Here is a 17,500-nt window from a genome sequence, read left to right on the forward strand (position 1 = left end):
GCATTCTCTATAACATGTTGCTGTTGGTAATACTTATGTATATGTCAAGTTATTTGGGATTTTCTTCAGAAACCTTTTTGCCCAAACTTGAAAAACGGCTTAGCCGACAGGGGGTACTGTGGTCAACTAAAAAAGACAACTTCTTTCCTCTTTTGTTTGTTTTTACTTGAGATTAGTTGTGGTACAGTACAGGTAAGTACAGTAGGTTATAGGTTTTAGGTATTAGGTATTAGGTTGAAAACCTTAAACAGAGAAAAAGACAAAAAACAAATACAAGCTGTCATTAACTATGTAAGGTCATACTTAAACAAAAACAATAACTGAAATTCACTCATGTCACTCGAATAACCATAGTTGCATCAGTAACCTGCAGCACTGAATCACTAGTCACTTCATATCAATTTTTTGTTGAAAGGCAATCAAAGGTTTACAATTTAGCGCGGTGTCCCAGTGTCCGCTTGTCCGGGATATTTTCAGCATACAACATTTAAAGTTACAAGTTTGGGTTGGAGAACTATATAAACACAGAAACACAAAAAAGTACTTTGAGATGTTTTAATTTTTATGACAGGTACTGTACAGTAGGTATGTTCGCCTGGTTCAGAGCTGACAGTGAAATGCAAATGACCCATGCATGATGCATTAACTGAGTACCACAGACGAAAAACTGTCTAAGTCCAAATTTCATTCTGACCCCTCCACGGAAAGGCCTCGTTGTCCTGAACCCTTATCTATCATTTATACATTATGGATAAATAGTGTGGACTTAGACTGTTTTTTGTCTGTGGCATTGTTGCAACTTCAGTGCTTAGGGAAGAAAGGGTGAGAAGTGAGAACGGTCAGTTTAGCCGACAAGTAGCGACAATTAACAGACAGGGATGGTATGTTTCAGATGGAAAAAATATATAAAAATGGGATATTTTAACGAAATACTTCTCAAAATGGGTCAGAAAGACCTCACAGACACTCAAGTGTTAATACAACAGAATATAAGAGGAACTCATTGATTGGTGGGTTTCAGAAGATGAGGAACTCATTGATTGGTTGGTTTCAGAAGATGAGGAACTCATTGATTGGTTGGTTTCAGAATATGAGGAACCCATTGATTGGTGGGTTTCAGAAGATGAGGAACCCATTGAAGACAATCTCTTTTTCCTGGGTGTCTGCTTTGTGTGAAGCCAATTGGCCGTCTTTGAAAGCTTCTAGCCACACCCTCTGATTCTGGGTCAACTGTAAGACCACGCCCCCTGACAGCACCTGCAATGACATCATTATGACATCATCATCATCATCACTGCAAGACCCCCTGAAAGCACCTGCCATGACATCATATAGTCGGAGAGCCAGTCACTACAAGTCACATTCCATACAATGTTAAGCATAAGTTAAGGCCTTGGAGTGAAAAGAAGTAAGTCTTTATAAACCTGATCCAATGTGTTATTAGATCATAACCCATTAGATCTATAGAACCTTTTTCAAATGGGGCCATATATTCAGGGCTGACTGCATCTCCTGTCCTGTGTGTGTGCGTGTGTGCGTGTGTGTGATGACCTCTGACCTGTGCTCGTCTTCTGGTGTTGAAGTCACAGAAGCCAAGGTCATGAACTCCTCCCAGAGCCTCACTCTTCAGACGTAAACACATGCTCACCTGCACGCACGCACGCACGCACGCACGCACGCACGCACGCACGCGCGCACGCACACACACACACACACACACACACACACACACACACAATAATGATCGTGTTAGTAATCTATGGGTATTTGGTATTTTTTTAAATACTTTTTCCGGCTCTGGACAATATCTGTGGCAGTTCACAAGTAAAGTAAGCCAGCCCATAGACCATATGCACACCGCGGCCATCTTGCCAATGGCAGGGTGGCTGCGGCTTTGTCATAGCCTGATTGGGCGGGGTCTGTGGACTAGCTTTGTCGCAGACCTGGTGACGAGGCCGTCACGTTATGATGACGAAATTAACCGGAAATCAACCCATGCTCTGGGCTGCTATAGGGCTTCTGGGAATGTAATGCAAGTGAACGAGGGGGTATAGGGACAATCTTGGCTCGACGCTTTGCTCTTTGTCTGTGGCCCGGATCAAGGAAGTCGCTTTTTTGTCGGCTCAACAACAAATGCTGGGAGTGTTCACTGGCGGTTTTTCATGGATCAAAGGCGCAAATACTTCGGCGTACGCTGCAAAGGTAATAAAACAATACGTGTTAATCAGAGACACAGTAACGGTAGATTTATAGATCCTATACCTTGGACATGGCGTGGAAGACAAAGTAATAGAGTCCAGGCACTGTGCAGGTGAAGTATCCCGTGCTGAGGTCCATGTCTCCTGGCCTGTTGACGGCTTCAGTCTGGAAGATGATTGGCCGGTCGTATTCGGGGTAGGAGTGCAGCGTCCGAACCACAGAGAAGGCCGACTGAGGCGCCCGAGAAGGACCTGAGCCAATGGGAACATGGCAATGAATATAAGAGCCAATGGGAACATGACAACAAAATATAAAAAAATCAGTGAGACCATCCACCCATCCACCCACTCATCCACCCACTTTGTCTAGCCGTTCGTCCCCCAGCTCCAGGGGGTCCTGGGGGTCCAGACAGACCAGCGGTTCCTTCAGGTCCTACCTCCCCGGAAAGACCCTTCAGACCGGTCTCTCCAGGAAAGCCTCGGCTCCCGCGCTCCCCCTTCAGTCTGAGGAGAAAGCTGGGATCCACCGCTGACGGACCAGCATGCACTGGGGCTGATGGAGGAAGTGAATTTAATCCACATTTACTTAACCCTATAGAACACTAAACATAACATGTTGTCACACCATCACTAAACACGGGTATATTTTACCCAATGTAACATATTTCTCATTAAAATACATTGAAGTAGGCCTACAGCAATACATGGCAACTTGAGGTACTCTTCTTTAATATTTCATTAAGACTTCACAAAAAAACAAAAATAGATATCATAGACTGTGTGCAAAGTCTGTGAAAAAAGTGTGTATTATTTTAAAGATAGGCTATTCCCTGCATGAGAATGGTCAAGTGAAAGAAAAAAAAGACCATCGTGGGTGTATGGGATGATTCTCTATCACTAAACACGAGTGAAATTCACCCGAACACCTGCCTCTTTTACAAGTAAAAGTATAATTCACTCATTCTTGAGATGAGGGACAAAAGTGGAAAAAACATGTCCCACACATAAGAGCCTTATTTTATGTAAAAAATAAATTAATTCATAAAAATAAAAGCACTTGCAAAGTTAAGTGTAATACAGTTGTGTATTATTATGCCCTTAATTTCATTATAATTGTTTTCATATTCCATCTGAATTAGTTAAAAGCAGGCCCTGTACCCAAAAAGGCCTGTATTTAGCCTGTCCCCAGCAAGTGGCCACAATTTCAAACTGCCAAAAAAGTGTCTAATACTGTCACAATCACATAAATATACATACTAAATTAAAGTAGATTGTCAACAACATAGCAAATAATATACACAGTTAATTTTAATTTATATTTTCTATTAAATATCTCATATCAAATGTTCGTCCCACGTCTCCGTCAACTCCGTCAGGTTTTTTTAAAAGTCTTAAATTAATCAGAAAATATTGTCGACAGAATTAGCCTGAAGACTCCTTTTCCAAGTCCCATTTATATTTGTTGCAACAGTGGAGTACCTGGTCTGACAAGCATTCAATTGTTTGATATTTTAAACAAACAATGTTGATAACAATGTGGTCACAGCTTTTACATGTCAACTCCGTCTGCACATTTTTATGATCTTTGTTAAGAATTCCAAAATAATGTTTATTATTTTAGTTTAGGGGTTAAGTTTAGCTAACAAAATTAAGCAAAAACAAAATGGCTACATTGTACTAAAGAGGGTTAAGATGAAAACAAATGCCATTTTGTCAACTCCGTCAGACGTCAACTCCGTCAGATTTTGTGTCTGACGGAGTTGACGTGTATCTGACGGAGTTGACAAAAGTGTTCCTAAAACAATAAAATTATTGTTTTTGAATAATGGGCAGTATTCTAATTTGGCAAACAGTTAGAGCATGCCTTAAGGAACATTTTTGGCTATGGGGCCATCACAGATTTGTCTCGTGGTGACAATGGCAGCCATATTACAAAAGAGCCGCCACCTGATGTTATTTTACAATAACTCAAGTTCTACACCACCTAGGATCTTGATTCTGGTGACTAAGACCTCATTTTCAAGGATGAGGGATACAGTGGTACAATTTAGACTTTCCCTGTGACCATGGCAGCCATTTTTCAAAATGGCCGCCACCTGCTGTTATTTTACAATAACTCAAGTTCTACACCACCTAGGATCTTGATTCTGGTGACTAATCATACATTTTCAAGGATGTGGGGTACATTGGTAATATTTAGATTTGTCCTGTGACCATAGCAGCCATTTTTTTTCCAAAATGGCCGCCACCTGCTGTTATTTTACAATAACTCAAGTTTTAGACCACCTAGGATCTTGATTTTGGCGACGAATCATACATTTTAAAAGATGAGAAATACAGTGGTACTATTTAGATTTGTCCTGTGACCATGGCAGCCATTGTTTTTCAAAATGACCACCAACCTGCTGTTATTTTACCAATAACTCAAGTTTTAGACCACCAAGGATCTTGATTCTGGCGACTAATAATTACATTTTCAAGGATGAACTTTCTCTGGGAGAGGTAAGGGCTTATTTCAGGTGCAGGTTGAGTTTCTACTGACAGGACATTAAAAGGAGGTGGGCTTTCTGGCCTTTGACTTGCCCCTTTCAGGTACAGATGCACAGTTTGACTTCACTGGCCACTGCAGGGAACTGTGGGGGAGAAACTTTGGTCTCTTGACACCCCGCTTAGGTTCAGGGTTTTTTTGGTGGAGACTTGCCTTTCATGACATCTTTGCTGCAGCAGTTGATCTCCTTACTGCCAGTGGTGGCACACTCTGGGTCTCTGGGGCATTGTATCTTGGTGGCCTCCTGCCAGTGTTTCTCCATCCTTCTCCTGAGCTCTGTGTTCTGGGGCTCTGTTATAGTCAACTTACATTGTCTTGGCTGGAGATTGCTTTCCTGCAGGGTCCAGCCCAGTCTTGTGCAGATGGCTGCTGGCCCACCTGGAGGCCCCAACCTCACTTGTTCGGTTGGTGTGATTAGGTGGGGTGGTCTTCCCCAATCAGGATGAGGGGTTTGACCCTTTCAAACGGCAGTCTGGCCAAGTGTCTGTATTTAGTTGTGAGTTTAGATACAGGATACGATTGCTCACCCAGCCCCAGGTGACATGAGGTGAAGGCTCCTTTGATTTGGTAACATTGCTTTGGTTAACATGCTGGGGACACAGAGAAAGACACTGATGCCTTCAGTGTCTGCACATCCTGCCTGATGGTCCTGAAGCCAAATCTTCTGTCTTCAGTCTTTCGCTCACTGTTCACTGCTCACTGTTCACCTCACCGAATTTAGCCCAAGGAGTTTGACCCCTAGTTTGGCCATAGACCCCCTAGTTTGGCCATAGCCACTTGCCCAAATGTGCCGACATGTGCTGACCTCATCACATCTGTGATGATGGCTATGGCCGTTTTTAGCCAACGTAGTGTTTTTTGTGCAAAACGAATGCTTGGAATGGATCTAGAATCATGAAAAGCCCCTAGTTTGACATGCCACATGCTACTTAAAGCATAATGAAATTTAGAACATTTAGCCTTATATTGGTTGTTGATGGTACCCAACTTTCAGCAGCTGTCAAACATGCCCCTAGGGTGGTCAAATAGAAACCAATGTGGGATAATGTTAGTAGACACCTTTACAAACATTGGTGAAGAAAATTCTTGGTAAGAAATGTATTCACAGATTTTATATTATTCTGATAATATTCCCTGAGTAAATTGGTAAAATAATAGCAGGTCCACCATTTTTTTAAATGTCTACCATCCATGGTCACAGGATAAATCTAAATAGTACAACTGTATTCCTCACCCTTGAAAATGTATGATTAGTCACCAGAATCAAGATCCTAGGTGGTGTAGAACTTGAGTTATTGGGAAATAACAGAAAGTTGGCGGCCATTTTGAAAAATGTCTACCATGGTCACAGGACAAATCTAAATAGTACCAATGTATCCCACATCCTTGAAAATGTATGATTAGTCACCAGAATCAAGATCCTAGGTGGTGTAGAACTTGAGTTATTGGGAAATAACAGAAAGTTGGCGGCCATTTTGAAAAATGGCTGCCATGTTCACAGGGCAAATCTAAATAGTACCACTGTATTCCTCATCCTTGAAAATGTGGGATTAGTCACCAGAATCAAGATCCTAGGTGGTCTAGAACCTAAATCAGTTAAACTTGTCAACTCCGTCAGATGTTCGTCAACTCCGTCAGACGTTCGTCCCGTGATGTTTTTGTTAATTTCCAAAGAAATAGAAAATTCGCTGTCAAATCTTTTGTGCTTATGTATTGAAACACCAACTGAAATGATACGTAATGATGATTTTTTTTTTTTTTACATGGTTTTCATGTTATAATATTGAAAATAAAGGTTGAAATGACGGTTTTGAGAAATTGGATATTTCATAATAGTGTGATATTGGAACAAAATAATATTAAAAGATTTGTATTACTTAACTTGATTACTGAAAGCCATTATAAGATAACTGAGGACTTTATATTATTGTTGAAATGATAAAATTAAATTAAAAGGGATTTTAGTGTGTCTGACGGAGTTGACATGAATCAGGTATTAAGTGCATAAATGTCCCATTTTAGAAAGAAATGTTATGCGAAAAACCTGTTCCTTCTCAAGATTGGTAGTTGAGACCTGTGTCTACAAATACATCTATTTGATTTGAATGTATCTTAAAAAAAAAAAAAATCCAGTTTGAAAAAAGTTTTGTCCCTTATCTCAAGAATGGGTGATTTACTATACAAAGCAGGCCTACAAAGTATTGACCACAAAATGTACTTACATTACCAAAGTAAAAATCACTCAAATCTTTCCAAACTTTATCACAAAGGGACAGTCGATCTACAAGCTCGTAGCTTGTAAATCTGCTACCACTGGGTGAGAGAGCAGGGTTGTACCTGGCTCTCCTTTCTCTCCTTTGGGACCCGGCCATCCGTTTCTCCCCGCCACTCCCGCCTCTCCCGGCCGGCCATCTTGGCCTCCGCACGTGTCCTGTGATTGGCCGGCTGACAGGAGCAAAGCCACGCCCACCACCACCAGCCCAGCAGACCAATGACGTCCTGGCATGACCTGTAACACTGACAATACAACCAACCAATCACGTTTAGTCATACTCTGACATTACAACCACTAAGGTCTAGTCATACCCTGACAATCCGTCCTCCCAGAGGTAGGGGGAGCTCTCTGACAGTGTACGCAACCAGTAGCAGTAAGAAGCGACAAGATGCCGCCTATAGTTTATAAACAGCTGGTGGAAATGGTGCTCGCAAAGTTGGCTGCATCTTTGTTTCCGGTTTTCTGGCCAACGCGTCAAGTTGCAGCCATGCGCGAGTGCCATTTCCATCCACCAGCTGTTTAATACCCGGAATAGACACCTGCTCTAGGTGGCATCTTGACGCTATACTGTTTGGGTACACTGTGACCCTTAGCAGAGTGATTGAGGGGAGGTATAGGCCAGTACGCAATCGGTGTGAATTGATAACTGCCGTGTCCAATCAAGCAACTGACCACACCTGTGACCAGCCGGGGATAAACGTATGAGGCCAACCTGACCAGACGGTCAGTAACTCAGTTAAGGAGGTGATAACAGGCCAGAACAATCTATTAACACAATAAAATAAATCAATGTACAATTTACAATACCTATAAACACATATACAATCTATAAAAGCCAAGGTAGTATAGGGTACGTCATGTTTTTGGTTAAAACAAGTTTTTTGTTAAAAGGTTAAATCACTATATTTTGATAGTAGGCTAATCATTGATTGATTTATTTAAGTATTTATTAACAGTATGCGGAATTGGTACATTTCAAACGAAAGCACAACTCAACACACTGGATGTGGATGACATCATAAAGCATTACACTTTCAATGAATCTGAATTCATCAGAATAGGGTTTGTTCAGTAGTCTCACTGTCTCTCCAGCTCTTTAACACAATAAAATAATGTACAATACCAACAACACAATGAACATAACATATATTCTCCATGGAGGCCAAACATCGTTATACTGATCATCAGCGCTCCCAATTAATTGTGGAATTATTAGAGATTTCACTCACCAGAATGTCTTTTAGCAAATACTTGACAGATGAAATATCCTGTCTTGATCGTCTTTGGTGAAACGGAAAGCTCCTGCGCACGCACGCACGCACGCACGCACGCACGCACGCACACACACACACACACACACACACACACACACAGCACACACACACACACACACAGCACACACACACACACACACACGCACACACACACACACACACACACACACACACACACACACACGCATGGACACTGCAGCGTCAGCATGGAAATGAAACTTGGCGTTGTCTGTAGCAGTGATTTTTAACCATTATAATTCCATAGACCTCCAGTTTGATATTAGACTATAGACTATAGGCCTGTCATAATTATTACTTAATCATCTACTGTAGGCTAATTGCATGCAACTATTTGAGATAATCACAATTATTTTTGCCTAATCGTCAATCGTTTCCATGTTGACATACCGGTCAAGCTTGTAGATCTACTATTTCCACTAATTTGTATTTTTGGGAAAGAAAACGATATAAAAAATGATTCAATGTGTCAGTGATTTATTTGTATAATTATTTAAGTTATTTGTCATAATTATCTGCCCTGTGCAATTTGTGATTTAATACGAAGCCTAAAAGGCAAACAGAAATACAAATCGTGACATTCCCGATGTCCAATGCACATGGTAAAACACAATTAAATCGTTAATCGCAATTATCTGTGTGACAATTAATCGTCAGCCTAAATAGTGACAGCCCTATAACTACAGCTCTCCAGGGGGACCAGATTCTACAAATGACAGTTATCTGAAAAACCTATTTTTCCAACATTTTCATACAAAGGACCCCCAGAATGACATATATTTGGCCGCAGGCCCCCATCTCAAAATATGTTGTCCCACGGAAGCAAAGAGTTTAGTTAAAAATGTTTGCTGTGAAAAAGATTTGCGCCACATTTTCACGATTTTTCAAAAATGGCACATATACAAGTTCGTATAGCGTGGCACTAAAGTAGCATTTTTGCTACTTTTCAATGTTTTTGCAAAAATCGCAACGTTTTGCATATTAAGCAACTTTACACACATAACTTTTTGTTTTTCACATTTAATGTAACCTTTCGCATTTTTCCGCAACTTGTTGTGATATGTAGACCTACTGTATGAGACTAGACACCCCTAGGATGATATGAGCCTATACACCTCAATCAGGGCGATATGAGATTATCAACATGCACACTTGACATAAACAGTGTAAGAGTAAACATGCTAAATGTAAATATTAATATTCATCATAGCCTATCATTTCATATAACTTAGCCATTAGTGCTTTTAAAAGCGTCCATAACAATAAAGAAGAACATGTGGTGTGTTTGTTTACAGTGGGAGCAGCAGAATATGATCTGCAGGGGCGATGATTGACAGGCAAGGTGGTGCCATCTGCTGGCTAAAATAAGGTGTTTTTTCTCCCATTGCATCTGACAAAGCTTTAGAACACAGACGGAAAAACAGTGGATTCTTCTGTTAAAACCTTTTAATACACTCACTTTTGAAGGACCATGACAAAGACTTTATACATGTTTTACAATGTAATGTATAATGTAATTATATGTAATGAGATGCTTCAGTGAGTAGCCTATACACAATGTACTGTACTGTACATTACATGTATGTACATGTACTGTAGTGTACAATTGAATTATGTACATACACGTCACATGTAGAACACTGTCTCACTCCCCAAGCCTGAACCAATCAAACCAGCAATAAATAGTAGCGTGTAGATCTCATCATCTCAACCAATCGCAACATCGCTTTGTAAAATCCGTTGCTCATGCAGTCGTTGACATCATCAAGGTGAACCGCACAGCTTCAATTTGTATGTGGCTTTGTAGCTTTTTGCAGCAGCTTCAAAACGTGGGATGCATCTTTGTCGCTGGCTTCCATTTAAAATGAATGGTAGACCATGTGTCTTTGCATCTGCCCGGGCCGTGTGAACGCAGTGTTAAGACTCTCTTGGGTGAGACAGCGTATAGCCATGAAGGCTACAGTTGGGATGTTAAATTCAACACTGGGTACTTGTACATGATAGAAACACACAACAATCAACATCTTGTCATATTGTACTGTTACCACAAAGTGAAGCAGTATATGAGATTGAGTAGATAATCTCTTTCGTCCTCACCATTAGAAAATAACTGATGTGAGAGTTTATAATAATACGTGATATATGCTTTAGAAAGACATTCATAATCTGTCGGCAAGGGTTCAAATCAAAATTCAGGATTATACAGAGACAAAAACCAAACAAAAGGTATGTACAAAAAATATAGAGCATGAGAAGAAAATCCATGGATATGTCAGTGTCATATAGAACACACACACGCTCGCTCGCACGCACGCACGAGCACGCACTCACACACACGCGCACGCGCACGCACACACACACACACACACACACACACACACACACACACACACACACACACACACACACACACACACACACACACACACACACACACACACACACACACACACACACACACACACACACACCCACAGCATGACAAAACGATGGCTTTCAAAACCAGAATGTGTGCAGTAGGTAGTAATAGTTGATTTCATTAACATTCACATTCAGGGGTCTTCAACGACCAAGGGACACCTTAGAGCTGAGAGAGAGATGAAGCAGCTGGGTATAACTCTGAGGACCCCCCCCCCCCCTATAGGGGTCCCCGGAACACCCTGTTGAAGACCCCTGATGTCACAGAATTATCTATCTATCTATATAGCTGTTACTTTGTAACGTTGTGCGCATGTGACGTGAGAATCCCTCCCTCTCGGGATTCATATATGCTTTCCAAATGGATTAAAGCGCCGATCCATGAATTGATATCGAGAGCAAAACATTATTTTGAACCAATATGACATTATGATCGAGTCTGGTGCCCGGCTGTAGTTCAACAAGCCAGGAGAATTCAATACCCGTTGTACCCGTGTGAGAGTATACCCGTTCCGACCATCTGTCTGTGTCCCTTTTATGCCCATGTATGGACATTTCTGTATCTGTCTCTTTGTGTCTCTTTATTCCTATACATGGAGTTCTGTGTCAGGCATGCCCAAATATGGAGCGTTGTGATGTTTAGAACGGGCCAGATCCATATATGGAGTCAGGGGGCCCTGTCCAGAGCCCGGGCAGAGTTACGTGGATTACAGACGTACACGCGTTCTGTGTCAGGCATGCCCAAATATGGAGTGTTGTGTGTACAGCATTACAGCCGTACATGTACACACACACAGACAGACAGACAGACAGACAGACTGAGACATGGTGCTTTTATACTGTACACAAGATGGTAATACAATGTGGTAAAACAAAACTGTCAGTCAGGGGATATTTAGAAATGTGAGAATAAATTCCTTACCAATAAATGTGTGTCTATAGTAAAACATCTCACAAAGAAATGCAGTTTCCCTAAAAGAGGCTATCCGTGACAGCTGCTGAAAGTGCCATTATGCAGGCAAGAAATAATAATAATAAAAATAAAAAAAGATCTGCTTTAAGTAGCACGTGACGGGTCAAACTAGGGGTTTTTCATGACTCTGAATGCATCGCAAGCATTTGTTTTGCACGAAAAACACTTCCCCATAGGCTACAAAAGTCCATGGTCACTTTTCCAGGTCACACACGAACCTGTGGCCTGCAGCAGATGACCCCCCCCCCCTCCCCCCCCTCAGGCAGCTATGGCAGCGGACTTCAAGACCTCATAACAGACACTGTCCCACCGGAGACAAATGAACACTATAGAGAGAGAGAGAGAGAGAGAGAGAGAGAGAGAGAGAGAGAGAGAGAGAGAGAGAGAGAGAGAGAGAGAGAGAGAGAGCAGAAAGGTTGAACTGGGTTATAGTTATAGAGTGGTTTTGAGATGTTCCCTTCTGAAAATGTGATGATAAATGTATGAAGTGGATAAGATCATTGTGACGCTGCATGTTAATTAATAAAGGACAACTCCAGACTAAATAACATATAAGCACATTTTCATACTTTTTATTATAATATTGCTCCAGAATTACTTGCCAGTAATAGGGTCTATTTAGGAGAAATGTCCCTGTCGTCCAGTTTCCCCAGCAGACCTCATAACATAGAGCGGAGATAATATAAGCATGTCCCTCTTATGCTATATTTGTTGAGGTCAAAAGTGTTTTTTTTACCATCATTTCTTTAGGAATGTGTTATTGGTTGTCATTTCAAACACATCCATGCCTCGGTTGTCCCACTGGATCAATATAAGTAGGAAAATGAGCCTACATTATGTTATTAAAGTCAGGAGTTGTCCTTTATAACATCAGATAATGTATTATTGACTTTGCCTTGAAACGATTACTTACATTTTAGCCAGTCAATCACATGACAGAACACACCCCTGTCTGAAGGGTGTGGCCTTTACTGGTCTTCCCTCTGTCCTTTATGGTGTCAAAGCTGTAACACATCATAACACAACATGTTTAATCCCTCTGTCTATGGTGTCAACACTGTAACACATCAACACAACATGTTTAATCCCTCTGTCTATGGTGTCAACACTGTAACACATAAACACAACATGTTTAATCCCTCTGTCTATATGGTGTCAACACTGTAACACATAAACACAACATGTTTAATCCCTCTGTCTATATGGTGTCAACACTGTAACACATCAACACAACATGTTTAATCCCTCTGTCTATGGTGTCAACACTGTAACACATCAACACAACATGTTTAATCCATCTGTCTATGGTGTCAACACTGTAACACATAATAACATAACATGTACACAACATGTTTAAGCCTATGTCTAATATGGTGTCAAAGCTGTTACACAACACAACATGTGATGCGAAAAGTTGCGAAAAGATGTGAATTTATTTTCCATTTTTTCCAGATTTTTGAAAAACTAACATGATATGCCACTATTTTAGCACGGTGACGCAGGGCTTTGCACAAAAAAAGTCTGATTTCTTTGGGTTTGGAAATGCTTTATTTTCTGGTTTTCCTCTGCATCATTCACGGCTTCATGTGTAAGTGATAAGTATAAGAAATAAATAAAAAATAATATAAGTCACCTTTTGGGTGAACTACATCTTTAATGGCTATATCTCCGGGTGCAGGACAGCATATTGATCCGAAACCTCAATCCTAACCTAACCCTATAACCGCAAGCACAGGAGCAGCGCATGTCGGACCATCGCTTTTTCGCATCGCAGCGACGGTCCCCCCGCTGCGGAGAGGACCGTTGCCCCGTCGGCTAGAATGCTGTCGGAAAATAGTGTGCCTCCCATATCTCCCACCGTTTACATGTCTGACTAATGAAGTGTTCAAGCAATCAATCAATCAATCAATCAATCAATCAATCAATCAATCAACCAATCAATCAATCAATACCTGCGCTCTGAGTGGTACTCTTTCCCTCCGCTCTCCACCATGCCGGAGTTGCCGGGGATGGGCTCGCTGTGGGAGGATCTTAGCTTGGCGCACAGCCCCGGGCCGTGATCCACGTTTATGGGCGGGGGCATCAGGTGGTTCCCGTTGGGGTCCAGGACATCTCCTCCTCCTCCTCCTCCTCCTCCGCCACAGGCCTCGGCTTCATCGTCTTCAAGTTCCTCCTCCTCCTCCTCCTCCTCCTCTTCGTCCTCCACCCCTTCCAGCGTACAGTTGGACTCCACCACGATGTCGGGAACGTGGAGGCCGCCGCCGACATCGTGGGACGCCATTTCGCTGCAGGACAACTTCTTCATGTGGCTGATGACCGCCGTCGCGTTGAACGCTTGCTGCACGAGAGGGGAAATAATATCATTGTTAACTATGGAATGGTGCATTTCCGTCAGTCAGTGTCAGCGTCAAAATCCCCATACATGGGGAAAGCCCGTGGTGCCCAGGTCTCGTCATGGCATCGCGTGACATCATCAGTGATGAAGATCCCTGATGTCATAGTAAATGCGACCTGCTGAAAATTAAAGGTATTGATTTCACTCAAAAAACCTTAGGTTTCGTTTTTGGCTGGGACCCCAAAGTCCAATCAGGATAGAGAGTCAAAAACGAAACCTAAGGTTTTTTGACCCCCAGGGGTTAACTGGGGACAGGGAGGAACTCCTTATATGGTCAGCACACTCTATAGTAGAGAGGATTATCAGAACAAAACAAAAAAAAAAGTGATATTTGAATTAAGTGAAATCACTGAATATACCTTTAAGGCCCGGCCCTACCTGGGCCCTCATCACACCCTGTACACTCAAGACCCTGCCCCCGCTGTCAACCTTATAGATCTCCATATATGGAGCTGACCTGTTCTGACATCCGATTATGATGATCTGACCTCACTCTCCATATGTGGCCAGTACAGAATGAATTCCATGTGTTGATCTGACCCCCCCATGCTGTCACCCAGGCGGATGTGTGCACCTCAGGGCGAGGTCGCTTCTCTCAGGCGTCTTACTGGTTTATGTTACGTTGAAGGTTCGCTGCCCCCACCACTGCCCACTACTGTAATGTATTACAGTCACTCACCACTGCCCACTACTGTAATGTATTACAGTCACTCACCACTGGCCACTACTGTAATGTATTACAGTCACTCACCACTGCCCACTACTGTAATGTATTACAGTCACTCACCACTGGCCACTACTGTAATGTATTACAGTCACTCACCACTGCCCACTACTGTAATGTATTACAGTCACTCACCAGTCACCACTGCCCACTACTGTAATGTATTACAGTCACTCACCACTGGCCACTACTGTAATGTATTACAGTCACTCACCACTGCCCACTACTGTAATGTATTACAGTCACTCACCAGTCACCACTGCCCACTACTGTAATGTTTTACAGTCACTCACCACTGCCCACTACTGTAATGTTTTACAGTCACTCACCATCCATTTGGATCTGGCGAAGTTCTTCCGTAACAGTACAGACACCGATTTGTAGATGTCCTGGTTTCTGGCTGTCTTTCCAGTGATCCTGTAGCCAATCAAAAGCAAGGACAGGATGTAACCGATCAGAAGATGAGAGGAAGGACAGGATGCAACCAATCAGGACAGCGAACATCCCTTTCCCACTGGATCGCTGTGAAACACCCCCTTAGGCCTGTGACGCACGCACAACGGGCTCTCATGCATGTGCACGTGCGTGCGTGTGTGTGTGTGTGTGTGTGTACGTGCGTGTGTGTGTGTGTGTGTGTGTGTGTGTGTGTGTGTGCACTCACCAAGGGTGGGTGAGCGCCTGCTCTGTGGTGAAGCGCTGCATTGGGTTTTTCTGCATCATGTTCTTAATGAAATCTTTAGCTGCAAAAACACGAGAGGTAGCTAAAGTTAGAAACACAAGCTAGTTATAAGGAGAGTTGACTAAAGTTGTGACCATGCAGTGTTGGGGGTAACGGCATTATAAACAACAGCGTTACATGTGTAACAGAATACGTTTTTGGCTAATGGAGTAATTTAACAGATTATTTTGCAATTAGAGTAATCCATTACCTATACTTACCTTTCCCAAAACAATGGCGTTACTTAGTTACATTTAATACCTACACCAGTATATATTTAGCTTTTCTGTTAATGCCACAAATGTCTGTGTCTCTTCAGGGAGTTGTCACTCTCCCAAGCCATTATAGGCTGGAGTGGATGGCTGATGCCATGGCTGCTGTACTCTGTTTGACTGTCTCCGAAATAAAATGGACTCCGGAAACATAGCATCATCTGCCCGCGTCGCTCTACTTCTACATTCTTCAAGTTTAGCGTAAGTGTCTCGGCTCTTTGCACACCAAAAGAACGCTTTAAATGCACTATACCTGACTCAGAGATATCGTCCCAGTAAGGAGCATGGAAGGCGTAGTCGGCTCGCATGATCTTGTTGAACAGCCGAGTCTCATTCTCCTCAAAGAACGGGGGATATCCACACAACCTGGCAACGACACAATGACAATGACAATGACAGGATAAGTCTCATTCTCCTCAGTTAATGGGGGATATCCACACAACCTGGCAACAACACAATGCCAATGACAATGACAGGATGAGTCTCATTCTGCTCAAATAATGGGGGATATCCACACAACCTGGCAACAACACAATGGCGATGACAGGATGAATCTCTATATCCTCAAAGAAAGGGGGATATGCACACAACCTGGCAACGCAATGACAATGTCAGGATGACAAACAGGCCGGCAGATACAGAGGCTAATGTCAATCTAAAATTTGATTATGCTTAGTATTTGATTGACACACACACACACACACACACACACACACACACACACACACACACACACACACACACACACACACACACACACACACACACACAACAGAAAGTGTTTCTTACAGTATATAGGTAATGACTCCAATGGCCCAGCAGTCTACTGCTTTGCTGTAGGGTTTCTGAGAGAGAACTTCAGGGGCTGTGAGAGAAAACAACAGGGTTTATTATGGGGTTTCAATTGTTAAAAGGTATTTATCTTTACTATTCTTTACTTTTTTGATGGTGGTGTATAATTATGTGTATTTTATGTACATTTAAACATTGTCAATATACTATATCAATCAATCAATGGGGAAATGAACGGCACATGGACTATAGGTAAATAACGGAGCACGGACTCACCAACATATCCCGGTGTCCCGCAGGCCGTAGACATCACGCCGTGGTCGGATATTTTGGACAAACCAAAGTCGCTGATCATTATCTTGGCGTTTTCATCCGTGTCGTAGAAGAGCAGGTTCTCTGGCTGAGAGAGAGAGAGAGAGAGAGAGAGAGAGAGAGAGAGAGAGAGAACGAGCGCAAAACAATTTACTAACTCAAATAACAGCACAATCATCTGTCTGATGTGTCGATCTGGCTGGGACGAGGTATAATTATGTCTATATTATTTAGAATGTGTGAAACGCTTGAAAAAGAAACCTTGCCAGAAGCCCAGTAGGGGAGATGCAGAGCCATAGAGTAGGACAGAGTTACGACATTGAGGGGCCTGGTCACATGGTTCATTTACTCGCATGAGCCCATAGACTCTTAGGGCTGTATTTTGCGTGTCTTAAGTACCAGGTCTTATTCCCTAACTTGAGTAAACTAAAGACCTGGAGGCGTGATCAATGCCATTTGGCTATTCTGAGTGGCCAAAGAGCATTGATCACGCCTCCAGGTCTTTAGTTTACTCAAGTTAGGGAATAAGACCTGGTACTTAAGACACGCAAAATACAGCCCTTAGAGTATATATACAATAGAG

General features: G+C 42.3%; 2 protein-coding genes across 2 annotated transcripts in view; both read right to left on the bottom strand.

Moving 5' to 3' along the window:
- Positions 1–226: 226 nt before the first annotated feature.
- Positions 227–8,306, bottom strand: c1qa (complement component 1, q subcomponent, A chain). The gene is made up of 6 exons (XM_080781960.1): positions 8,251–8,306; positions 7,084–7,263; positions 2,560–2,751; positions 2,263–2,450; positions 1,559–1,648; positions 227–1,257 (listed from the first exon to the last, which is right to left on the bottom strand). Exons 2-6 carry the CDS (start codon positions 7,250–7,252, stop codon positions 1,117–1,119), a joined length of 780 nt encoding a protein of 259 aa, XP_080638086.1. The 5' UTR covers positions 7,253–7,263; positions 8,251–8,306; the 3' UTR covers positions 227–1,116.
- A 4,326-nt stretch (positions 8,307–12,632) lies between these two features.
- LOC308334283 (calcium/calmodulin-dependent protein kinase type 1D-like) overlaps positions 12,633–17,500 on the bottom strand; it is a gene marked incomplete at its 3' end in the record, with an annotated part of 18,487 nt that continues 13,619 nt past the window's right edge. The window contains exons 7-13 of the mRNA XM_080790945.1: positions 16,882–17,005; positions 16,603–16,678; positions 16,067–16,179; positions 15,485–15,563; positions 15,153–15,240; positions 13,657–14,042; positions 12,633–12,708 (exon numbers count right to left, since the gene is read on the bottom strand). Coding sequence (XP_080647071.1) covers positions 12,633–12,708; positions 13,657–14,042; positions 15,153–15,240; positions 15,485–15,563; positions 16,067–16,179; positions 16,603–16,678; positions 16,882–17,005 — 942 coding nt within the window. The remainder of the gene's footprint in view (positions 12,709–13,656; positions 14,043–15,152; positions 15,241–15,484; positions 15,564–16,066; positions 16,180–16,602; positions 16,679–16,881; positions 17,006–17,500) is intronic.

This window comes from Protomyctophum bolini (genome assembly GCF_963924005.1).
Source record: "Protomyctophum bolini genome assembly, chromosome: 2".
In the NCBI taxonomy this organism is placed as follows: domain Eukaryota; kingdom Metazoa; phylum Chordata; class Actinopteri; order Myctophiformes; family Myctophidae; genus Protomyctophum; species Protomyctophum bolini.